This window comes from Mus caroli, chromosome 5 (genome assembly GCF_900094665.2).
Source record: "Mus caroli chromosome 5, CAROLI_EIJ_v1.1, whole genome shotgun sequence".
Lineage (NCBI taxonomy): Eukaryota > Metazoa > Chordata > Mammalia > Rodentia > Muridae > Mus > Mus caroli.
The window spans coordinates 30,544,535-30,570,290 of record NC_034574.1 but is presented as its reverse complement, the minus strand read 5'-3'; the positions used below and the strand labels follow the sequence as shown (position 1 = coordinate 30,570,290).

Genomic DNA, 25,756 nt, shown 5'->3' with positions numbered 1-25,756 from the left:
TAGCTGGAAGTTGAACTGGAAGGTACACTAAGCCACACCAGCCCTACAGACAGAGCCATACCAGTCAATCTTACCAGGACTGCAGGCCCAGCCTTACTAAGCAAATAGACTTGGCCATACTGGCCCAGTAGATCCAGCCATACTGGACCTGCAGAGCTGACCCTCACTGTAGTAAGCAGGAAGACCTAGTGGCACTGGAGAGGCAGACCCAGCCATACTTGGCAGGCAAACAGCCTTGCTGGACCTGCAAATCTAGCCCTATCAGACAGGCAAACTCTAAGGTACTGGAGAGTAGGCCAGGTCATGCTATGCAACTATACATGGCTGTGTAAGGTCCATAGATAGGGTCAAGGTAGGCAGACTTGGATGTAATGGACCCTCAGATCTAACCATACTAGGCTTGCAGACCTGTTTGTGTTGGGCAAGTAGACACAGATATGCCAGGGTGGCTGACCTGTCTATGCAGGGCCTGTAGACTCAACTATATGAGGTAGAAAGATCTGTCCATACTAGGAGGCACATGTAGCGGCACTGAGCCCACAAACCAGGTCATATTAGACAGGAAGACTGAATGGCTGTATTGGGGAGGAAGACCCAGCAATAGCTGGCCTGCAGACCCAGCCGTACTTGACCCATAGGCCTGGTCATACTATGGAGGCAGATAAGCCTTAATGACTCCTTATTCGGAGTTATATGAGGCAGGCAGATCTGGCTATACTGGGCCCACAGACCCAACTGTCCCCACTAGGATTTCTGCCACCCTGAACTTGTACCAAGAGTGAGGTCTGCCTCTTCAGCTCTTGGGTCCCTCCCTCTACCTGTCTGTCTCCACTTTGTTCCCACATGACAGCTGCAGCAGCTACAGTCTACTGAGCTTATAGCATGGGCTTAACATTGTTTCAGGGGTCCTGTTGCCAAGTCATAAGGCCTTATTACTCTCAGCCTCTAACTGAAACAAACCCTGAGACAGAGGTGGGTAGAGGAGGCTTATTCAAATCTAGTCATTGGAGACAAGGGTTGAGACTCGGCTTCATATTCCCTGCTTTCAAAGTGGAATTTTATGCACTAGTGTGTGGTTTGCACTAGACTGTGGTGGTTTGAATGAACACAGCTCTCACAGGCTCATAGGGAGTGGCACTATTAGGAGGTGTGGCCTTGCTGGAGGAAGTGTGTCACTGTGGGTGGGCTTTGAGGTCTCAAATGTTCAAGCCAGGCCTAGTGACTCTTCCTGCTGCCTGTGGATCAAAATGTAGAACTCTCAGCTCATGTCTGCCTGCACGCTGACATGTGTCACACCATGATGATAATGAATTAAACCTCTGAAACGGTAAGCCAGCCCCAAGAAAATGCTTTCCTTTATAAGAGTAGCTGTGGTCCTGTCCCTTTACAGTGATAGAAACCCTAAGTAAGACACCTAACCTTGGAGAAGTTCTTTGTATTGCAAAGAAAAGGGTTGGCACAAGTCCCTGCCATACCAAGCACTTTTTTTCCCCCTACAAAAATAGGAAAAGTTACCTAGGGAAATCCTGGAGTAAAATGTCCACCACGACGAGTTTTTCTGTCTGGCGTGAACAGCTGTACGGGATTGTTTGCCTTGACTGTGGCATTTCATGGGAAGCATTTATTTTAAGATTTGAAAAATGAAGCCCTTTGCTGAAATGGTTGCAGCTACATGGCTGGTCCCAGCGCTGTGACTGCAAATGCCTTATTTGGTAAATGGGGAAAGTGGGTCACATTGGGGGCAGGGGAGAATGTCGCCTCACAGCCCCTCCCCTAGGGAGTGACTAAAGAAGGAATGGCCCTTCTTGAGAAGGATGTAGGGATCACATTATGATGAACCAGTTGTTCCATCCACAGTGGTTGGCTTCCTCAATCCCTGCTCTGGGATGCACAGGACAGAAATGAGCAGAGTCCCTCTTTAGGAAGGCTCCGGTGTGAACAGGAAGTCAGCCAGAGGAGCAGACAGCAAGAGATGAGTGCTAAGATGCCACCCAGTGGCTAATCAACAAGAGAAGGTGCTCCCACAGCCCACCCTTGGGGAATACCACCAGAAACACAGTGATGGTCTGAGCTGACATAGAGGATGAAGAGGGGGTGTGTGCTCAGGCTTTGGTGTAATCCTGGATGACTTGGGATGAAGAGGTAACAGGATGGAGCTGACTGGTGTGACAAGATTTTCTTGATGTATGGGATACTGAGGCTCAGCCAACACCTGAAGGGAGACCAAGTGCTGGCTGACCTGATAGGCTCATACAGCATTGGATGGAAAGTAGGACCCAAAGGGAACTAGGCCTGACACCCACCAGCAGAAGTGAAGATCCAAGACCCTAAGGGTACGCTGTGAGATGGTACAGCCAGAGAGCAAGAGTTCTGCCACCTGGTATCACGTGACAATCAGGGGTCAGGAGCAAGATTAGACCATACACTACATCAACACAAGACAGGACAGCAATGCCAATCTGTGGTGACTGTTTCCCAGGGCCAAGCGCTGACTAGAGGGATCAAGAGGACAGAGTCTTTCACTATAGGGTACACAATACTCCAGAGACTGTGAGCTGTGTGGCTCTGTGCATCCTCTGTGAAGGTGTCGCGCATTCAACAGAGTGAGAGAGGAGGCTGGGGGTAGAGGTCAGCTGAGGGGAAGGAGCTGGGTGGCAGGGGCTGAGGGAGGAGACACTATAGCTTTAGCTCCCACAGTGCTCTCATGGGGTCACCTAGGGAGAGTAGCAATCCAACCAGGGGTGGGGTCTGACCAGGAGCTGTGGAGAACACCAGCACTTGGAGGGAAGCAGGAAAGGAAACCCTCCTCACAGTAGGGGGTCTGCAGGCATCTCTTCAGTTAGGCATGACAGGAAGAAGTTGCATAAATACAGACCAGACACATCAGAAGCCAGCAGCTGGCAGGAGGCTGCTGGGTTCCTGCTGTGGACAAAGGACCCTTGTTCCCAGGGCTAAGCTTGGTGTCACAGCTTGGTGAGCAGTGCTGTCTTAGCCTGGTGGACCAACCAGACAAGCTGGGAGGCTGCCTGGGTGTGGGTGTGTGATGTTATCTACAAAAGTGTGGCTATTACTGTCATCACTGTGACTGCAGATAGGTGCCGAGGGCCAGTAAGATAGCCAGGGCTCTGAGGTGTCAGTCTGCCTGGTGTTTGTGTTACCCATGGGCAGGCGGTTGGGTACTGAAGAGAAAGCTCACAGATTTGCAGAAGAAGCCAGGTGATTAGTCAGGAAAAGCATTAGCAGAGAGAGGGACACACCAAAGAGCAACAAGCGGGCCATGTGAGGCTACTGTAGGGTGTGTCGTTCCAGTGGATTCCATCTTTGACCCTAAAGAGGAGAATTTGGTTATCAAGGGGCATAGCTTGGGTGGTTCTCAGCTTTGATACAAAGATTGGCTCATATATTCCTTTTTCCTACTGCTCATACCCCTTCCTGTAATACATCTGTACTGGCTAGTTTTGTGTCAACTTGACACAGCTGGAGTTATCACAGAGAAAGGAGCTTCAGTTGAGGAAATGCCTCCATGAGATCCAACTGTAAGGCATTTTCTCAATTAGTGATCAAGGGCCCCTTGTGGGTGGGACCATCTCTGGGCTGGTAGTCTTGGGTTCTATAAGAGAGCAGGCTGAGCAAGCCAGGGGAGGCAAGCCAGTAAAGAACATCCCTCCATGGCCTCTGCATCAGTTCCTGCTTTCTGACCTGCTTGAGTTCCAGTCCTGACATCCTTTGGTGATGAACAGCAGTATGGAAATGTAAGCCGAATAAACCCTTTCCTCCCCAACTTGCTTCTTGGTCATGATGTTTGTGCAGGAATAGAAACCCTGACTAAGACAACATCTGATCTTAATCATGAGGTATACCCAATTATGTATGCACAGGCACAGGCTGGTTCTGTTGTTCCGTAGTAATCCATAGGGAATTCTCCCTAAAAGTTCACTTGAAGATGCAATTTGCCTTACTGAACAAGTACCTCAAACCAGTTCAGACTGGATAGAGCCTTCCTTTCTGTATGCTGATACATTGAGACTGTTGGATAAAATCTGCCTGCTTATGTTTGTTGTTAGGGGAAGAGATCCTAATCTCAGTGTCCAGTGGGGGCTACCTATAGCCTGATGCAGCCGGAGTCTGAGGTTCTAGGTACAGTACATGGAGAAGGGTGTGTGTGCAGGGTGTGTAGGGGATGGAGCTAACCTGTGTTATTAGAAGAGGTGGGTGCACGGCCCAAACCAAGCGGAGTTCCAGGCTGCTAAAGTATTCCTAGACTTGCCTGTCTCTGTTGTGGTAAAGAGCCTCAGGCTGGGAACATAAACTTCAAGAACTACCAGCTCACAGCCTGGAGACCAGAAGTCCAAGAGTGATGGGTAGGTGGGCTGCTTCTTGCTAAGGTCTCTCTCCTTGATTTGCAGAGACACCTTCTCAGTGGCCACACGGCCTCTATGTGTTTGTCTTGAACCTCTCCTTTTTATGAAGACTCCAGTGGGGCTAGATAAGGGCTGAATTTAGCAGCCTCATGCAGCCTCAGCAAACCCTGTGACCACACATGGCCCTCACTGGGAGCCCTGGTTTAGGACTTCTAAGTGTAACCCTGAGACACAACTCAGCCTCTCCAACACTTTCCACGGTCCCTGATTTGATATGGGCCAGGGCCCCATAGTACTATGTACATAGAGGACCAAGGACTCTTGAGACCATTGTCCTCCATCCTTCAGGATAGTCTGTCCATGCTAAACCACTTTCTGATAGACCAAGAATCGATCTTCCGCCAGATGTCAATCTCCTGCCTCAGATGAACCTTGACTGTTAGTCACTTGTCAGTGTGACAGACACCTAAGAGTCGTGAAGGGGGATTGTTTCTCTCAGCTCAGGCTCTCAGAGGGTCCAGGCCATGCTTGGCTGGTTGTTGTTCCCATGGTAACAAAGAGTATCAAGGAGGAAGAGTGTGGTATCAGCCAAGTTGCTCATCCTGTGGTGGCCAGGAAGCAGACAGAGAAGAGGAAGGAGCCAGAGCCAGGATCCATCCTTCAAAAGCATGCCTCAGTGACCTGTTTCTCCCAACTGGGCCCCACCTCCTAGTTCCTTCCCTCAGCTCCCATAATGCTGTCAAATTTTAACGTCAATGGATCCTTCAGAAGGGAGAGCATTTGAGAGTCAACTGCTTGGCCAAATCCCTCTGACCTCGGCTCTAACAGGCAACCAATCCTTCAACACAGTAGCTTTTAGGATACAACTCACATTGCACCAGCAATACCATGCCTCTCTACATGTCTCCAGTAGTTAGCTAGCATCCCTACACTTGGTAACAGAGGTCGGGTCACTGAGCAGAGGCTCCTGCAGCATCCCAGGGTCTCCATCCCCAGTCCTCTCCGGTGCTATCACACTGCACAGATTCAATGGAACAGAGATGCCTACAAAGACCTCTGGAAATGACATTGTTCATTTAATAGGTCTAGAAAGGAGCAGCAGCTTTTGGCTTCTCATTCCTTGTGATGGTTTTAAAAGAGTTTGAACTCCAACAATAACAGGATGAAAAATGCATCTTGCCCTGGCTAAACACTCCATCGGGTCATATCCAATTCCAACATTATTCTGTAGCCGTCTACACCTTCTGCCCACTGCAGATCTGGCTCCATCCCTCTGCTCACCACTACCCACTCCACCCCATCCCTGGTTGTAAGGTGCAGTACAGGCAGCCCTACCCATGTCCTGTCCCTGCTGCAAAAGAGCCAATTAGGAAGGGAGAAGGAAGGTATGGTCAAGCACACACTCTTCTCTGTCTCCCTGTCTCTGTCTCTCTCTGTTTCTCTGTCTCTGTGTCTCTGTCTCTGTCTCTCTCTCTGTCTCTCTCTCACACACACACACCACACACAGGAAGCGATGACAGCTCAGGTCTCCCATGTAGAGGGGGAGTATATATCCCCTGTACATTCCATAATGAGGCAGTGTACCTAGGGCACAGTGCCAAAGTGGTCCACCTTTTTCTCCAGCATCTGGACCTACCCACATCACCCCTCTACTAATTACTTGTTCATTCTTTTGGGCATTCAATCACTTAATCATTCGTTCACTTACTTAACTATTCACATCATCTAGCTACCCTCTCACAAATCCTCCTTCAGTCCATTTACCCATCCACCTATGTGTCTACCTATCCATTGATCATTGACTCCTCTGTCCATCCCATCCATCCACATATCCACCTCCCCACCTTTCCTCAGTCCATCCATTCACCCACCCACCCAGCTTTTCCTTAATTGCTTGTACTGCCCGTGCGGCTATAGCTTTTTGCTGGAGACGGTTGACTGAGACCCTGACCTCAATGGACTTCCATTCAGCGAGATCAATCCCAAAGCAACCAGAAGATGGACTCCTGTGTCCCATGTTGTTGGGGAAGGTGTGTCAACAACTGTTTTTGGTAAGTGGGTCACAGGTAGACAGAAGAAGTGATGGGCTGCCATGGCTCTGATGCCAGGTGGATGACCACGGTTCCAGGTAAGAACCCAGCAACCACATCCACCCAAGGCTGCTGAGCAGGGAGCAGACAGATAGAGATGTGTATGAAGAGCAGGGAGGGGAGGAGCCAGGCCCCCAGTGCCTAGCCTGGACTCTAATGACTCTTCCCTAAAGGTCAGTAGAGAGGGGACAAAGGGCTACTGCTCAGGGCAGGCTTGGGACACATAGCCTTCTTAGTGGGAATCATACAGAACATATCCACTGGTTATTCTGGTCCTGGAAGAGCCCTGTGGTGGACACTGGGGAGGCTGAGGACAGAGCTGTGTAGACTAGGCAAGAAGAGAAACAACACAGGGTAGGGCCATTCACCTCTTGCTACTTTGGTCTCCATTAGATCCAGGGACAGGCCTTCCCTGCCCTAGGACCATTGACTGCTGACTTCCTTCCCAGACTTGGGCCTGGAAGCCAGAACTGTCTTAGGATGTGGGAAGACTGTGCATTCCCCTGGCCTAAGTTCAGTTCAGTGGGCCACAGGTCTTCCCTGTGGTCTTGACTGTATTGGGAATGTTGACACATTCCGTCTCAATCAATCCATACAAGCCCACTGGAGAGTTAATGCAGAACAGTTAATGTGCCCATAGCTTTGAATTAAAGTGCTGTAAAGAGGCCAGGGAGGAGGTGGTGAGCAGGGCTAGCTCTAGGGCTTTGTTTTTATACCCTAAAGCACCCAGCCCTGTAAGCCTATCCATGGTCTCCTCCTGCAAAGAAAACAGCACACGGGTCCCTGCTTGAGTATATTTTTTAAAAAAAAACCCTCTTGAACCTCAACAAAAGGATAAGCAGGCCCCACTCCAAGCGCAGCACCAATGGCTCAGGACCAAGCCACCCAGGAAGGAGTGCCGCCTTCAGTGTCGGGAGCCTAGGCAGAGAGGCAGTCTCATGCTTCGATTCCCCTTCATGCATGCGTGCCTTTCCTGCTGACCTACTCTTGCCCACTGCACTGGAAACTTCTCTGAGCATCACATAGCAAACTGAGTCACTTTCCCGGCAGCTGCTAGGGTGAGGGTGAGTAGTGGTGGGGGAGGGGGTGGTGTAGAAACTTGAAGTCAGTTCTTGCATTTGCATGGGAACAGGACAGCTCAGCATTCCTGGGAAGCCATGGGAACTCTGGGTTGGTTCTCCCACACAGCCACCCTGCCCTTTTGGATTTAAGCTCTAAGCCCTGAGCCTGAGGGAAGTGCCCTGATATAAGTTTCAGTGACAACAAGTGGCTGCAGAGTTAGCAACTAGACAGAGCAGAGGGCCTCTGGGTCACTGGGCATCTGGGATGGCTAAGAGTAAGGATAGCCCTAGCCCCAAGGAACAGAGGTACCTCTGTGGACGCCTGTGCTGAGTTTACCTGCTGTGAGCAGCTAGGATGCTGGTATCCAGAAGGCTGCCCAGAGAGGAACTGGGCCCAGTGAGATATTAACACTCACAAGCAAACAGAGAAGTTACTCAGTGAAAGGCAGCAAGCATAAGAAAAGGCACAGCCTGCATCTGCCCTACTCCTTTGTTCTGCAACACTCCCAGGCTGGAGTCAGTCCTTGCTCTGTGACATCCTACAGGCTGGCTCGAGTCTTGGATTTGTAGAGGTGATACAGCAGAGGTAGCAAAGAACCCATCAGAAGAAACCTGGGTGTCCAGTGGAGGAAGCCACTTTCATGCCAGCATTGGAGTCGGCCTTTAGGGCTTACCCAGAAGTCCTAGGCTTGTGCCTATCTCTGAGACAGTGACCAGAGTCCCTTGAAATTGTTACCTTGTTTCTCACGATGTCATCCAAACTTACCACACAGTGAAGCCAGAAGAGGCTTTTCACCACTAGATGAAGTTAGCCTGTGCACCTGCCCCAGCAAAGGTCAAAGAGCATTCAATGTCATACGATGCCATTATTTTTTTCCCTGAGCATCACAAAGAAATAGAAGAGTTGGGATGCTTGAAAAGTCTACCATAGTGTTAGAGACGTGGCTCCAGCTAAGAGCACTCGCTACTCTTGTTAGGAACCTGGGTTTGATTCCCAGTACCAACATGGCAGCTCACAACTGTCTGCAATGCCAGTGCCAGGGCCTCTGACACCCTCTTTTGACTTCTGTGGGTTCCAGACAGGCTTGTGGTGCACAGACATGCAGGCAGGCAAAATTCCCACATACATAAAAATAAAGTGGCCTGACCAGACAACCTTGGCTGTCTTCCTATAAAGACAACCTTCCTATAGAGACAGAAAGTCTCCTGGAGTTGGCCTGCCAACTAAGCAGAGCCTCCAAAGAACCGCTTGGACCTGTGGGCTGGAGACAAAGTCAAGTGCGATTGCTTCAGAGGTTTCCAAGAGAGATGAGAGATGAGCCTTTCCTAGCTGCGCCAACAACAGAGAGATGAGAAGCAGGGTCCTGGAAAGAGATGCTGTGTGGGGGACAATCCGACATGGAGGTGCTGAAGCTGGAGTCTGTGTCTCACCTTTCACAGAGGGAGAATTCAGGTCTGGGCATGATTCAACAGACTAACTGGCTACCATCCGATCCCTACCTCGCACCACGCCTAGAAAATATGCAGCCTTTCAATAACAACTGAAATGTACCCAAAGACGAGCTCAGGAAAACAAAACTGATCCTGGCCTGAGAAGAGTTTCCAAGTGTGACCTACAAGGCCAGAGCCCACGTGCTTCTTCGTTAGAAAGTTAGAAAGAGTTCCGATTGCAAAGCTTAAGCCACTTCAATCCAAAGCAAGGCTAGTGACTAATGAGAGGAAATAATTTACAAAGGGTGACTACGCGTTTCTACTTTCCATAGGTAGAAATGTTTTACTGACGGCCACGAATGGTGGTGCACACCTTTAATGTCAGTACTTGGGAGGCAGAAGCAGGCAGAGCTCTGTGAGTTTGAAAATGTTCTAGGACAGCCAAGGCTATGCAGACAGACCCTGACTCAAAACTAAACCAAACTAACAAACAAAAATATTTTACAGATACAACACTTGAGTTTAACTGCTTCATTAGGTGACGAACAGAAATGGGGCTGAGGGGAGGGCTCAGTGGGAAAAGGGGCTTGTGGCACAAGCATGGAGACTCTAGTTCAGATCCCCAGAGCCCACATCAAGTCGTGTGTGTGTGTGTGTGTGTGTGTGTGTGTGTGTGCACTCCTACAGCAGAATGGGAGGGAGAGACACACCCACCTGCTGTGCACAGGGGCTCAAACAAGGATGAAAAGGACCGACCCTGACCTCCACAGGTGCACTGGGACACACATATACCTGCACTCACACACACAAACATGCACACGAACATTTTTAAATGTTTTAGCAGCAGCTAAAGACAGGTGCCATCACAGGGCAGCAAGAACAAATGAGGCTGGCTTATGAGGCGAGAGAGGACATACAGGTGAGCCACCCAGGCAGCATCAAAGGTAGGCAAGCCTGCTGCTGTGAAATGCTTCCACCCTCAGGACAGGAAGTCTCCTGCCTTCCTGGGGAAGTGCATCATTTGCCAGCCTTGGGTTTGTGTGCTCTCACAGATCTGCTGGCCTTTGGGCTTACGCAATGCAACAAGGGGCCTTTCCTTAAGTGAGAACATTGTACAGCTAGATGCAGCTGGCCACTGCTCAAGGAGGGGCAACCCATTTCTCTATGGCAACTGGGTACCAAAGTCCTACAGCAGAGGCTACAGCGTGAGTCCCGGCAAGCCTCTTCTGAGAGCTAGCCACATGCAAGGACATATGCTTATGTGCCAGCCACAGTGAGATTGGAGTGCAAGCTTCTAGATTCACGTCTCTCAGGAGGAGGCTGATAATCTTGGAGGTCCATGTGGCTTGGTAGGGGAAACAACCACACCATGCTAGCACACATGCACACACATGCACACACACACACACACGTACACATACATGCATGTACATACCATACACACCACACAGACACACATGTATGCATGCACACACATACACCACTCAGATGCACAGACACACTTCATACACACACCACACACATGCACACACCATACACACAAGAAGAAAAGCATCCAGAAGGATGCATGTTAACATGACAGCAGCCAGTGTGATGCAGAGCCAAGTGATGGAGACCCTTGGGAGCGGAGGGAGGACCACACAGTACAGGTCACTTCCTCTTCTCCAACTTCTCCTGGGTGGACGGAACCTGGCAGGAACCAAAACCATAGGACAGTGAACAGGATCTGTGTCTTATGACGCAAGTCAATGAGGAGAAGGTGGCAGTTACTTCCAGAAGTGTGAGGTTGCCAGGAACATGTTTTTCTTCTTTGAACTCTGCTGTTGCCCAACAGCACCCAGGGATGGGCACCGGCACTGCAGGCAGAGACACAAGGGGAGAAAGCAGGGCTTCGATTTCAACACTTTATTGCAATTATTCAAGTCTTTCCTGCTGCTTACAAATGTTTCATTTTTATGGGACCTTTACAAGTTTATCTCAATAATGTAGCCTCTACCCATAGGCCCCCACATGCCACCTGCCTCACCCTTAGGACTGAGGAGGGGAGTGTACATACACAGGAGCAGGGACCAGGATACACCATTCATTTCTGGAAGTCATGTGATATCTGCAAGCTAACAGGACACCCATCTAAGTCTGGTTATCCAGAGAGCCAGTCCCTACCCCAGAGACCAAGATATACCCAGTTGGTAGATATGAAAACATATATGTGCACATATTACAAGACAAAAAATAAAGCCATCAAGTCCACTCTGTGCCACCCATATGCTCTTGCCTGTGTGGGCATGCAATGGAGCATGCTCAACATACCAGTGGCTCTTAAAGAAAACTGACTCTCCCTCCCCTCAGAAGCTATAGCTAAAGATCCATTTGTCTATAATTTGAAATCTGCTGGCACCTTGGCCACCAGAGGGCTGTCTGCAGTCAGACTGCCTGACCCTGGGGACCATGTGACGTATCTTAAGGCAGCATTCTACTGACCGTGGACACTTCTTGTCACATACTGGTCAGTCTCCAATCAGACAGTACAGTAACCAAGTTCCCACGCAAAAGTATGGTCAGATAAATTGGTGGCTGAGGTGACCACTGCCTGGCAGGGTGGGAGGGTAGAGATTCTAAGAACAGGGAGGACCTAAGACCTAGTCCTCATTGTTGGGAAAAGCCTTAGATCCAGGTGGAAGACATCATCTGTGGACACATGGCCCTCGTGTTTCACAGGGACTCCAGCTGGCAGGCCCCTATGCAGCTGGAGTAGGCTCTGGGAGGATGCTGAGCCAGGGTGGGGTGTATGTGTGTATGACCAAGAAGAGCAGATGGTGAAGAGAGAGGCTCTCAGGCTCAGCAAGCACCTGGGGCTCAGAACAGCCCATCAGAAAGCTAATGGTGTGGGATCCTCCCTACGGCAGGAAGGGGTGGCATATGTGCCTTTCAGAAGTACGAGGGTCTGGCTATGGCCAGTGTAGCAGGATCATGCGTGTATGGATTTGCTGAAGGATGAAAGCCACTGCCAAGCAGTCACTGACACAGTGGGGTGTGTCTGTGGTCCCCACCACCATGCACGTCTTCTGTGGGAGCATTTTCCTCAGCAGAAACTTCTGGTGCCACCAGAGGAGTTAATAAAACATTTTTTCCCATAAAAATCTTCAAATTACATCATTCTGACGGTTCATGGTACAGAGGAGTAAATGGCAGGTATAGAGAAGTATGGCCACCCCACAGCAGGGTTAAAGAATCAGACAGCAGCAGAGAGAAGAGAGTATCTCGAAAATCTTCCACAGATCTCAAAGTTCACCTGAGCAGAAGGCTTTCATTGTGAGCCCTGACTTTACCTTCCTATCTGAGCCCTGAGATAGCATAACTAAGTCCTTTGTTAAATTCCAAGGCCCTCAGGGAGACACACTGTGCAAATCCTTGCAGAAAACCCATTTGAGGATGGGTACGACAGGCCGACCAGGGTCGAGGAGAAGCTGTAACGTCAGTGGTTTTCAGCGTAGGCATCTGGGTGTCTCTTGGAGCTCTGTGTCTGGGTCCAGGCCTCTGGATCAGCTGTTCCTGCTGTAACCGCCCCTCCAACTGTGTCTACAGTTGGGACTTCAGCCTGTCGGCCACAGATTTGTTGGCAGAGAACTCGGGCCACCAGGCGGCACGCTCTAGCACACCGTTCTGCTGCAGGACAGCTGCCCACAGGTTTTTATAGAGCTGCGGGAGACAGACCACGTAGAGGTGAAAGGCAGGGACCAGCGGAGTCCTCGGAGGACAAGTGGCCAGTGTGATGTCCTCTAGTCTCGAGGACAGGAAATTCTCCACTGTCACTTTTTAGGAAATGTTATGATGATGTACGTTTAATTATATAAGCCTTTTATTTTTTCGGTAGGAAGTAATTAAGCAAATTTGATTATAAAGTGCCATAAAAGCAATCCTGATGGGAACCATCCCCTCCTGGGATATTCCCATGGCAGCTACGCCTACATCTGTACCCTTCCCCCACCTCCACCCTCACCTCCCATGTTCTGTCTTCTCTGATCCCTGTCCCCAGTTACCCTACAGCTCAGGATGCACAAGCCAGGTATGTCTGAAGAGCAGAAGGCTGGGGCAGGGGTGGGAACTTGGGCCCCCGGTGGCCCCACTGGGGTCTTAGCTGTTCTTAGTCTCAATTCCTCAGAGGAAGACAGCAGAATGGATGCTATGCAGGAGGCAGGTCCAGATCATACCTGGCCAGATCCGACACCTGCTGCGGACATGGACACCTTGGGCAGACGCAGCTAGGGCAGAGCCACAACATTGCTATAAAGCTGCCCTCCTGCCTAAGAGACCTGGACTGCTCGTCCACATGGTGTGAACTTGGCCATGTTCCACGGTGCCGAGCTTGCACTCCTGAAGCCATGCCTGCTGGGAGGGCCTGGGAAGGGGGCACGGCTTCCTTAGGCTGAACGGTGTGTGCAGTCACCCTGCCAGGCAGGACCTCACTGCCACAGACTGAGCTGCGGCACTCAGAAACACAAGTCCCTCTCCATCCTCTCTGCCTCTAGCAGTTCTTGACCAGAGAGCATGCGCTCCAATTCCTTCTGCAGGCAACAGGCACTGCACGTGGTGGTCCTACCAAGAAGGTCCTGTCTGCAAATGCCTGAGAAGCCGACCTGCGTGGGGGGACCCAATTGAGGCAAGCCTTACTCCCCAGTTTTCTCTTCATACTCAAAGTTCCTTGTCCATCAGTTCTAACACAGGACCCAAATCTCTGTCCACAGCTGGCTCTGCTGTGCATGGACCACAGGGCAGGCTTTTCTGCACCTTAGGCTCTGATCATAAAAAATGGTGTGGTGCACACCCCATGGGCTACCAGCCCTGCCTGTACACACTCCTGGTGCACCTGGGAACCTGCCCAGCCCCGGCTCACATCTGCTCCCTGGATGCCCACTCCAATGCACGTGTGCAGCCTGAGTGTGCCAATCTTGGGGGTTCAGACCCCCCAGATAGGACCCTCACAGGCTTGTGAAGCACTGAATCCAGAGTGCTGTCTGAGGACAGGGGACTCCATGTCCTCACCATTGATCACCAGCTCACAGCAGGCCACCACAGCCCTGGAGTGGGTAAGATTAAACATGTCCCACAGCTCACAACCATCAGGCCTCCAGCACATAGCTGGAACACCTTGCAAGGTCATGCTGGCAGAATAAGGGGGGTATAGGCCCAGGGATAGCAAGGCACTTCGGAACACCAGTCTGTGAACGTCTCCCTACATGGGCATCACCTTGTGGTGGGGTGTCAAACAGGGCAGGAAGGTGCAGGGGCGGGGGAAGAAGAGGCCAGTCGCATCTCGGGTGAGGCTTAAGCCCACTAACTGCTTCTGAACAAGCCATGCTAGAATTTGGTAGCCAGTGAACACCAGGGAGCTCACCAAGGGCTGTGGGGCTGTAGAGGTAGGCACAGAGGGCCAATGGCCCCACAGTTGGGATGGCCAAGGGGTAGTCAACTGTGATTGGAGGGCAGGGCAGAGGAGAACTTGAAGATGCCAGGGTTTTAAAAATAGACCAAGCAGATGGGGTCATGTCTGACCAAAAAGACCAGGGTCAGGGTGGCTAACGGTAGCTGTTTTGTCAAATTTATGGCTCTGATGCCTTGTCTGTGACTGAGCTGTAGGGCCCATGTGGACAGCAGGCATGGAGGGATGGAGGAGGCTGGGACCTGTATGTCACTCCAGGACAACGATGCAACTTCCCTGTTCTGTGGGGTGAAGGCTGGTGGTCAGGAATGGGACCCAAGACACAGGAGCAGGAGTGGCAAAGAACTGTGACACCACCTGATTTCTCTTGTCCCCAGAAAGCTCCCCAAGTGTGACAATTTCCAGGAAGGTACCCGAGACTGCTCACTACCTTAGGGCCCACAGAGACTCCAGCCAAGCCTCAGTGGCCACAGGGGGCATTCCCCTTACCTCACCATCAGCTTTGGCAATTGGGGAGTTCAGAACAAAGTCGGAGGGGGCGATGACGTCTACCAAGGCCACCGCATCGTCTTTCAGCTGTTGGGGAAACAAAGTTCATCCACTTGGCTACGCCCTACGGTCTCCATGGCAACCATGGAGTAACAAAGCCCCCGCTGCTGGTTGCTACAGTGCACTGGAAATCTGAGCAGGCACGGAGTGCTCGGAGGCCTCACCGGTCTGGGTTATAGATTCCCTGGGTGTGTGTTTGCATACTTCTACCATGTCGCCATTGACTCGGGACAGCCAGCATTTGTTGTTGCGGCAAGGCTGGGAAGCTGGCAGATGTGCCTGAGTGCAGCCTGTTAGCGTGTCCCCTGAGGCGCATCCCCAGCCTAGGGCCAAACTGCCGACTGCTTTTTCTGAAGCTGGAAAGGAAGTCCAGAAGCCACAGGGGCAGAAAGTGCTCCCGAGCTCCTGCAAAAGCTATCACACTTGCAGCCGAGGCGGTGGTTCCCTGGCCCCTGCTTCCTCACATAGACCGTTATTAAGCCCCACAGAGCAATCTGCTGTGGAGACACCCAAGGACTTTCTTGAAATGCATACAAATTTTTTTTTTTCCCTTCAAATAACTCCTGCCAAGCACACTGAAGTTTAATAACGTTTGGGTGATGGCAGAGCTTGGGCAGACAGTCTCCGGGTGATGGTAGAGGCCGCACAGTGGGGACAGAGAGGATTCCCAACAAAGGTGGTGAGACTCACCTGCTCACACAGGGTCAGGATGGCGTCCTCCATCGCTCTTCCTGTTTGTTCCCCAGAAATGTAGCCACCTGCAAGCACAGCTTTGTCAAACACTCCTCAGCCCTGTGGCCACAGCACATAAGAAAGGCCTTTTCCATTTAGTCCCATGAAGCCTTTTGAACAGAGATGTCAAGGTACCACAGCACTGACCAGTCTACTGTGATGTCTGGGAAGAAACATGCTGGCTCCAGACCAGTTCTGAGGTTCCCTGTCACCCCTCACCCCTGCCACTCCTGTGCATGTGTCAGACCTGGTTAAGGAGACATGAGAGAGGCAAGGGCCTGAGGCTTGGGGACCACAAGGGGAATAGGGATACACAGGTAGGCAGGTGCCAGCATCAGACCACACAGGTGCCCAGATGCACTTCAGGTGAATGTGAGGGGGGCTGGCGGCCTAGAAGGATCATGGGGCTATGGTATGTGGGGCATATAGGCCCGTGAAGCTACCGGGGGACAGAGTAAGGGACCAAGCTCCCAGCAGCCTTCCTGTAGAATCTCAACAGTGGTCTATGCGGCTGGGAATGTGTCGATGGCGGGAACTAGTTTCAGGATGATTTTTTTTCGCCAAAGAGAAAGGTCCCTGGGTCACTGTTTTCTCAGACAGCCATCCAAGTAGCAGCCTCACCTCGGTAGAGCAGGGCCATGTGCTGGCTCAGGCACCACAGGCAGTAGAGCGTGCTGAGCCGCCCAAGCACAGTCCGCAGAGATGGAGACAGGCTGGAGCTGTGTATATGCTCGTGGAATCGCTGCATCACGGTGAGTTCCATGAAGGCCAGGGCCAGGGGCCGGCAACCGTACACCTGCATCGGGACAGAGGCCTGGTGTGCTGGAGGCAGCCAATCAAACCCCTCTGTAACTGGGTCTCCTATGAGGGGGGGCATCAGAGAACTGGAGACCGAGGTCTATGTTGGAACGCCGATTCTAGGTCAGCACCGTGAGGCTAAGTAGCATGGGGACACAGGATGGCACCCACAGAAAGGATCTCCGGGTGAAGCTAAGCCCTGTGAAGGGAGGCTACCGCATTTACACACTCCAAGATGGCCCACTTTCCCTTGGCCCCATGCCCAGCCCATCACTACACCACTGTGAGTGGTTCCAGGGCACAGGGCCTGTCCTCTTCTGTAGCTGGGGATGATGGAGTACAGGCTCTGCTGGACGGAGCTAATGCTTCGCTGTCTTTAAGGGTTTCTGAAGTGCAACCCCCACCCCCACCCCCCGTTCTTGGACCCCGTGTTAAGACTGGCAAATAGCCACAGGCTCTGCAGGATTCCCTCTAGCCACAGACGGATCGCCTTCGCTAGGGAGGCTAGCCACCAAAGACCCTTTCAGTGGCCTTCTCTGACACCCAAACTGGCTGCTTGCCGGTGACTGCCGGCACCTCTTTTCCTGCCCCCGCTGCACTGCCTCAGAAGAACTTTTAAACCCACAGAGGAGTTTAGATCCACGTAGGTGTTGGTTGACTGTGAGCCTAAGCCTATGCTGCTCTGAGAGCAGGAGACACCCAGCCAGGAGGGCAGAGAGCAGGAAGTACTACGGCCCATTCCTACCAAGGCACACTAAAGACAGTGTGACTAAGAAGGGCTGAACATTGGGGTGAGGAGGAAGGGGTGGGCCGTGGGAGCTGCTGCCCCACTGAAAGCCCTTACTGTGTGGGTCCATATTCTTACAACCAACACCCTACTCCAGCAGCAGCTACTACCTGGCACAGTAAATATAGCACCCTACATCTCTCCCACAGGCACCAAGGCTGGTATTGACACTCTACAGTGCAAGGGTGGGGCTCGCCAAGGCGCTGACTTCTCCAGACAGACACCGGAGCAAATGGGACAGATGTCAACGGTGAGACAGACCTACCTGGCTGTTGTTTCTTGCTTCAAAGTCACTGCCTCTGGACTTTTTCTCTTGGCAGTATCTCCGATGGCTCTCTTGGAGCAAGTAGCAAACAAGCCAGCGGTAGGCTGCCAGGGGGGCTTTGGAGGAGACAGGGAAAACAACTGAGAGCACCTAGTGCCACATATGTAACCCCGGGTGGACAGCACCTCTGGCCAGGTGTGCCCTGGTGGTATTTCCGAGGACAGCAGAGGATGGTTTTGCAGGCAGGCAGGGAAACCCAGTCACAGAGGGTAGCTGCCCAAGGTTCTTTATCAGGTGGAGCTGTCAGGGTGCATGCCGTGTGATTGACAGCATTTCCACTGTCATTACAGCTTGGACATGGCAGATCACAGAGCCACTCAGCTAAGACACGGTGGCTACTCTTTCAGGGACGGAAAGGACAGATACCTGGATTCTCGCCCTCAGCCTCACTGGTCAGCTGGGGGCTATAGGTTGGCACTTGCCCTGCCAAGGCCTCAGTCTGGCGTGCTACTCTCTACTACTCTCACTGGCAGCAGACAGCCAGTGACAGAGAGCGGAGGGCCAGGGGTGGGTTACTGGCACCTTGTATGCCATACCTAAGAAGACTTCCCACACTACTCAGGACACAGGACACTGATGAGCAAGGACACACAGCCTTGAATGGGAACGAGGTTCTGACCAAATGTACGGTGGAGTCCATGCTCTCTCTGTATCCCACATCCAGGGGGAAAAGGCCTAGGTCCAAAGGACTTGCAGGTTTCAGGGACAAGGAGCAAGGGGACCTCTCTCTGCTAGGCATGGCTCAGAGCTCCTGGGGGAGAAAACAGGGGTCTGGTCACAACTTGTTTGGACTTCTGGTGTCACATAGCCTATTCCCAGGGAAATGATGTCACAGACTATCAGGCTGTGATATCCTCATGGCTCAACTGAGAAGCCCATTAAAAAGACAGGCAAATGCACCGCACAGGCTCAGAGAGGTCTAGTGGCTCATCCGTGGTCACACAGGATGTGACCATGCAACCATGCATGACGGAGAGCTGCAGTGGGCGTCAGCCAAAGGTGTTCCAGGGAGCAGGTGAGGCAGGGCTGGGGTATGGGGTGGTATACCCTCCTTGGGATCCTTCTAGGTGTGGCGCAGACAGACAGATGGTCCCCAAATATCTACCAGGTTCAGAGGCCTGGAATTTATGACTGGCCTTTTTGAGAGGGCTTATGCAGATAGGAAGAGAAGTTTCAGCTAACAAAGTGAGATCACCGTGGGGTGGGGCAGGCCTCAACTCCTGTGACAAGGGTCCTCACTCAAAGACAAAGAGGATATCCTGAGACAACAGAGGCAGAGGGTGGAGTGTTACAAGCCTGGGGGCCCCCAGGATCAGGGAGAAGCAAGGACAGCTTGATGTTGGATGTCTTCTTCTGCACTGTGAAACAGTGGTGTCTGATACTCTTGGAACCCAGACAGCCCAGGACAGGATCCAGGGCTGCCTGATGGTCATCCATGAACCTTAAATGTCATCCTCAGCATGTCAAAAAACCCTCATCAACTTTTGGAGGCCCCAGCCGAGGCTGGAGTGATGGCCACTCATTCCTAGGCCATGTGACTCACTAGGTCATGTGACTCACTAGGTCATGTGATTCGTTGCTTCTCAGGCTCCTCCCAGAAATCAAGTCATGGGCAACAGGATAGGTGGTGCCCCAGAGACCTTCCCAAGATTAATGTATGGCAACCAAACCAAGGAGATACAGCAAGCTAGAAAAGGACCCATCCCTATCAACAGTCACCCCAGCCTGTGCACTTCAGTCCCTCACCTTGTGGATAGGCACAGGGCAGTGGAGGGGAGGATGTTAATACCTGCTGAGTCCAACCAGTCAGCCTTGCTGGAGCCCATGAACTTCTGGCCCAAGATTCCAGGATAGGCTTCCAGAAAGTCCACGGTCTTGAGAGGGCTTGTGAAGTGAGCTCCGTCTAGGACACACACTTCTGTGACTTTGGAGAAAAGACAAAAAGTCCCCACCCCCAGAGGCTGGCCTGCTAGCTCGTCCATCTCTGGCTAGGCATCCCTACGTGGCTAGCCTGCACCTAGGAAGCTCCTCTGCCACCAAGTGATGGCCTTTGTTCACCCTGCAGATGACCCACATCTGTATTTTTGAGACAGTGTCTTTCTTTTTTTTCTCTCTCTCTTTTTTTTTCAGAAGTGGGAGGATTCAAGACAGGTTTTCCTGTCTCTGCCAAGTGCTGGGATTAAAGGCATTTGCCACCACGGCCTGGCAAGACACTGTCTTGCTTAGTAGCCCTCTAACTTGGTGCTCTCACCTTGGCTCCCAGGCTCTTTAGATTATGGGGCTGTGCTACCATGCCTGGCTTGAGAACACACCTGACCACAAGCTTGGATCTCCCAAAGCTTGAGAGCATACTGCGCCCTGCTGAGCTCACCCTCCCTCGGAGGTGCCTACCTTGGAAAGGAGGCTCCAGGAGGCTGAGCAGGTAATTGCTGGTCTGCTGCAGCAGGACATTGTTGTCACCTTCATAGGTACAGTTTGGGTCGTTGTCGTTTCTGAGGTCACCAAGCCGGTTCACTGTAAAAATCCACCACGGTGTCACTCAGGATGCTCTGAGAGGTGCCCTTCCCATAGCAGGGGACAGGAAGTGCTCTCTTGCCTCCCTGCTCCCTTGGCCCACACGTGCTGACTGTGCCTCTGCATCATCCTTACGGAAGGAAGGCTTTGGGATGACACATGAACATCCAGCAGAGTTGGTGGCAGTGAGGATTGTCACCTTCCTGCCTGTTGGTATTAACAGCTCTCTCTCTCTCTCTCATACACACACACACACACACACACACACACAGAGCCACACAGCCTGCCAAGTGTGAGAACCAGAGATAGGACATGGGGCTACACTCCTATAGCTAAATGAAGGCTTTAAAAGGCAATTTCCAACTCTGAGATGTCTGTCATGTTGACACGACTCTCCTGCTATGTGAGCAGCCTAGGGCCTGAGTTCACTTCACCTGATGTGCTTTGCCCAGGGCCTGCCTGAGGTGAACTGTCCTGAACCAGCCTCTCAGCCTTCCTTTTCTGACAGAAAACATTCTCTTTGAGGAGGATGGAGGAGCCAGCAGGGAGAGGAGCCAGTCCAGCCCCTTTCTGCTCCAGAGAGCTGACATCTAACCTTGACGTGTGTGGTTCTTTACATTGCTGTTGACTGTCTCTGCATCCTTACTGGTTAAGTTGTGAGCTGTGGGTCAGGCACGTTTGTGTCTACAGTACTTCAAGATGCAATTTGCTTATTCTATTTTAAGTCAGAACAAAGCTAACAGTGTCTATGTGTTTCATGAGTTATAACAACAAATAGAAGCTCTACCAAGAACACTGCAGAAAGGACAAAAACACGCAAGCAAATAACTCAGATATGGCCATTGTGAGCTCGTGCCAGTAAGACACAGCATGTTGGGGAGTAGAGGCCAGGCCAGAGCATGCTGAGTGGCTCGGCCAGGCTACTGGGAGCATCAAATCCAGACTCTCACGGGAGCATGCACTGCTCTGCAGGAGCCGGAATCATCTCTTTGGCCACTAACAGGTCGGCGGTTCTACGCTGTCTGCAGCAGCAGTGGGCAGCCAGTTATTATTAATCATTTATGATGGGTACTATCTATATAGTGCTACAGGCTATATGCACTGACTCCTTGGAAGAACCTATATGCTGGGCATATAATTCTATCTTCCTCTAATAAGAAAGCTTAGAGTATAGTGAGAGTAACCTTCCCGGTTACTATAGAGACCACACCAGACACTGACTTGACCATGAAGGTGTAGTGAGGGTAACCTGCCCAGTTGCCATGGAGACCACACCAGACACTGACTTGACCATGAAGGTGTAGTGAGGGTAACCTGCCCAGTTGCCATGGAGACCACACCAGGCACTGACCTGACCATGTACTCACAGTCACATATTAGGTGCATGCCTAATGGGTATGACTGAGAGGCAGTGTGTGCCTGAGTGTGTACAGCTGTGTCCCAATAAAACCTTATCAGAAAAACAGGCTGCACTTTGTGGGACCCTGGCCCAGTGGCCCATGGGAGGACTGAGGATGAGAAACTCCCCAGACTAACCCAAACTTACTGGCCAGGTAGCCATGTCCCCCACACGCCTCACGGCACTCCTGAATACCCCGCTGGGCTGTCCATGAGGCTAGAGGCTTGCCAGCCGATGCCAGAGCATGGATCTCACGTCCGAGTTCTGCCTGTGGGGGAGAACCCAGTGAGAAGAGGTGAAGACCAACTGGCACTGCGAGTCAGGCCCCAGCCTCAGCACTAGTGTCAACAGAAAGGAAGCCCAGCTATGATGAGGAGCGAGGAAGCACAGAACAGAGCAGAGGTGGAAGTGCTCCATCGAACAGGTTCATGGAAACAAGCCATCTCAGCAGCATATCCATCGCAGGCACAGTCTACTGGAGAATGCCTACTAGACTTGGCTCCTACCAAGTTCATGGGTATGCAGTGAACATGACCATCTATCTGCGGAGAGGTCAGCAGGGGCACAGACTGGTACAGCACTGAAGCCAGTGCTGCCGTGAGGACCATGGCCATGCAGATGTTCAGTGATGGCTTAGCACCACGGCACTCCTGGGTCTTCGTTCCTGAAGCTCACATCTGTTTCATATGCATCCTCTTCTCTACCTCATTGGGTACAATGCCTGCTACACAACATGATCCGTTTAGCCAGCAGTATCTGTCTCAAATAAGGAGAGTTCCAGCTGGCATGGTGACTGGCTGGATTTCACCACGGGGTTTCAGAAAGAAGAGAAACAGGAGAACTGTGTTGTCAGCAGACAGGTCATAGACCCGCTAGGGGAAGCATATTTGCCCCTTCATCTCAGCAGCATCTCTCAATAGCCTGTTCCTCTCAAGGGCTCCATGCCAACATGTGTGATGCTCCAGCCCTGTTCCAGATCTGCGCTAGGCATCTCAGTGCAGCTCATCTGTCAGTTGCTTTAAGACAGAGTACGCAGCCCCAGTCTGCAGCACTAACCTGCTTCCAGACCCATGCCTTTTGATTGACATCTGATTTCCACTTGGGGTGGGTAGCACAAGGAGGGGCCAAACACCAACCTGTAGGCTACCTATAGAGAAGCCAGCAATGGATGTCCTCGGGCAGAGCAGCTGACCCGGTGGAGCTGCGTGCTCACTTACTTCTGGCACAAATCCTGGGCTGTCAACTCAGAGAGAGGATTCAGGCCTCTGCAGGGTTGTTTATGAAACGACAAGAAGAGCTGAGGAATCCTCTGAGGGTGGCTATGTGGAGTGTGAACACCATCACGCTCTCAGAAGGAGCTGGGAGTTCTGGTCGGCCAGCACATCCCCCAGATATGGAGTGATGGACACAGCCCAAACTGCAAGTCATTGGGCAAGCCCCAAGCTGGGGGACAGCTAAAGGAATCCACACAGGCTCTGTTCCCACAGCCAGCTGCTTTTTGTTCCGCCTCAGTGCCGAAACAGGGCTGCTCAACCTTGGCAAGAGCAACACAGATGCCTCACCTGCTGGTCGCTGTGGTCTCCCCTGAGCCGGGCACTCTGCATCTCCATCAAGTCCATGAAGATTGTCTTAGAGAAGTGGTCCAAGGCATAGGCAGCCGCCAGGTACGGAAGTAGGCGCCATTGCTGGGGGAAAACAAAAGACACAACAGATGCCCAGAGTGGCTGGCTCTCTGGGCCTGGCTACGGGAACCTGGAGTCAGCCTCCTTAGGACTGGTGCCAATGCAGTCCCAGACAGGCGCTACTTTTAAATAATAATCTATTCAATGTGTATGAATGTTTTGCCTGCATGTATTACATATATGCATTTCCTGTGTGCCTGGGGCTCAGGGAGGTCACAAGAAGGTGTCAGATTCTCCAGGAGCTGAAGTTACAGATGGTGGTGAGGTACCATGTGGGTGCTGAGAATCAAACCCAGGTCCTCTGGAAGATGGAGAGGAGAGGGGAGGAGAGGAGAGGAGAAGGGAGGGGAGAAGAGGAGAGAGAGTGCTTTAAACCACCAAGCCATCTCTTCAGCCCTGGCACCGTATTTCTAGAACCTGTGAAAGGTGACCAATCACCCTGGGGTGGGGGGACTCACACACCAGCACCCGAGACGCATGGCATACACCCACTGCTGGGCGACAAATGGATGAAGAGATGAATGGGTTGGAGGGAAACAGGTGGAGCCTGAAAGGGACCCAGTGAGCCCCCACCACGGCTGTCAGGTGTTGCCACGTGCCAACTCTGTCAGCACATGGCACGCGGCCCCTTAGGCAGTGGCAGCACCAGCAAGGACCTGGGTTGGAGCGCCTTAACCATTGGATTACCCTGGGCACTCAGAGTAGTCCATATGTTGTCACCACGAGGAGCAAGGGTGACAACAGGGTGCACGGGCCGCCCAGGCACGGCGAGAGACTACGTTCCACTTCCAAGGCAGGAAGTGGAAGAGCTCACTGCCAGCGTGAGGCAGAAGTGAAGGAAAGGGCAATTCTGCCTCATTCCCTCCGACTGTCACTCAGAAAGCGGCACTTATGCAGCACTCGACACAAGGCCTAGGCCTGATATAGCAACCAGGTCACCAACCTGTCCTTCCCTTGTGCCCATAAAGGGGGCCGTGACTGCCCCTCTGGCTGCAAAGGGCACCAGAGCAGGACAAGCAGTGAGACTCCGGCTGGGGAGCACAGGAGGTGGCTGGCACGCCCCTTTCCACTCATGGCCTCTATGCTATGTCCCTCTGCTGCCTTTGAGGATGCATGCAAGGCTGGGTATCCCTTCTGCTGCTTTAAATGCCATAGTGAGCTGGGCGTGGTGGCGCACGCCTTTAATCCCAGCACTCGGGAGGCAGAGGCAGGAGGATTTCTGAGTTCGAGGCCAGCGTGGTCTACAAAGTGAGTTCCAGGATCAGCCAGGACTACACAGAGAAACCCTGTCTCGAAAAAAACCAAAAAAAAAAAAAAAAATGCCATAGTGTTTAAAGGGCTGAGCTCACTTGCTGCTTCCAGAAATGGTGTCCTCGGGGTCCTTTCTTAGGGATGGCACAGACGAGTCAAAGACTGTAGCCTGATCCAGAACAGTCTCCCCTGCCAAAGCAGGGTGACCTCATCTGCACATTCAGCAGGCTCATACCTGCCACCAGAGTCCTGGCTCTCCTCCTCCCATGTACCTCCTTTTGAGTATAGTACACCTCTTTAATTAAAGCCACCCCAAGGTCCTGGCGCCTGGAAGGTGCACTCCTGCCCACTGTCCTGTTCTTAGGGCAGTCCCTGAGATCTCTCACCAACTCCCAGGGGCCAAGAAGGAGCAGAAAGCAGAAGATAATGCAGACGGCCAGTACCTGCAGTGGATATTCAAGGACGGGAATCTCTTCCTTATCTGTGGGTCCAAACTGACACCGTGTGGCCGAGAACCGGATGGCTATGGACACGGCCAGCTTCAGGTTGACCACAGACATGCTGATGATGGAGATGCGTCCTGAGGACAGGCTGCCCAATGATGCTCCCAAACGCTGCCGGACATCCTGGGGAAGAAAGACGGGTGTCGCCCATCAGTCAGATGTTGTGCAGACTCAGAGAATGTCCCAAAGAAGAAGGCGTACACCCAGATGAACTGGGAAGAGAGGGCTTCCAGCTGCCCAAGGAGGGAGGAGCTTTGAGAAGGTAAGCTCTTCTTCTTGGGCCACCTGAGGGTGCTGTGCCCTGCTTTTCCTAGTTGGGCACCAGAGGCAAGTATGGTCCAGCATGGGACTCTGTGTCCCCCAGACACTCAGCTGGGGCATCGGCTCCTTGGACCCCAGCAGCCGAGCTCCTGGGAGCCGTGTTCCGGCCTTCGCTCCAGCCTTCAGTGTCAACTCCACATCTATTTTGCCCTTCACTAGGTTTGACAGAAGCTGGGCTCAGGCCGCTCTGTGGGGCTCTGGGACAGCCTGGTGTCCTTGCTCCCTGGCCTCTGCTGTCTGTCTGTGTGCTCACCACTCCAGAGCTGTGGGCTACCCCACGGTTCATCTCCACCTACAGCCTTAACACTCTGAGTTATCATCACACCTGGTTAGCCCACGTGACCCTCCTGTGGGACTATGAAAGAAAGTAGCCCCTAGCCGGGCGCAGTGGCACACGCTTTTAATCCCAGCACTCAAGAGGCAGAGGCAGGTGGATTTCTGAGTTCGAGGCCAGCCTGGTCTACTAAGTGAGTTCCAGGACAGTCAGAGCTACACAGAGAAACCCTGTCTCA

At 52.1% G+C, this 25,756-nt stretch overlaps 1 protein-coding gene across 4 annotated transcripts in view; it reads right to left on the bottom strand.

Annotated features, from left to right (window-relative positions):
* Positions 1-10,833: 10,833 nt before the first annotated feature.
* The window catches only part of Acox3 (acyl-CoA oxidase 3, pristanoyl), a 32,063-nt gene continuing 17,140 nt past the window's right edge, over positions 10,834-25,756 (bottom strand). For all 4 annotated transcript variants that reach the window (XM_021161981.2, XM_029477502.1, XM_021161983.2 and 1 more), the window contains exons 10-19: positions 24,864-25,046; positions 23,050-23,172; positions 21,635-21,755; positions 19,966-20,088; positions 19,364-19,477; positions 17,515-17,630; positions 16,286-16,460; positions 15,623-15,690; positions 14,873-14,959; positions 10,834-12,642 (exon numbers count right to left, since the gene is read on the bottom strand). In XM_021161981.2, coding sequence (XP_021017640.1) covers positions 12,523-12,642; positions 14,873-14,959; positions 15,623-15,690; positions 16,286-16,460; positions 17,515-17,630; positions 19,364-19,477; positions 19,966-20,088; positions 21,635-21,755; positions 23,050-23,172; positions 24,864-25,046 — 1,230 coding nt within the window. In that variant the 3' untranslated portion in view covers positions 10,834-12,522. The remainder of the gene's footprint in view (positions 12,643-14,872; positions 14,960-15,622; positions 15,691-16,285; positions 16,461-17,514; positions 17,631-19,363; positions 19,478-19,965; positions 20,089-21,634; positions 21,756-23,049; positions 23,173-24,863; positions 25,047-25,756) is intronic.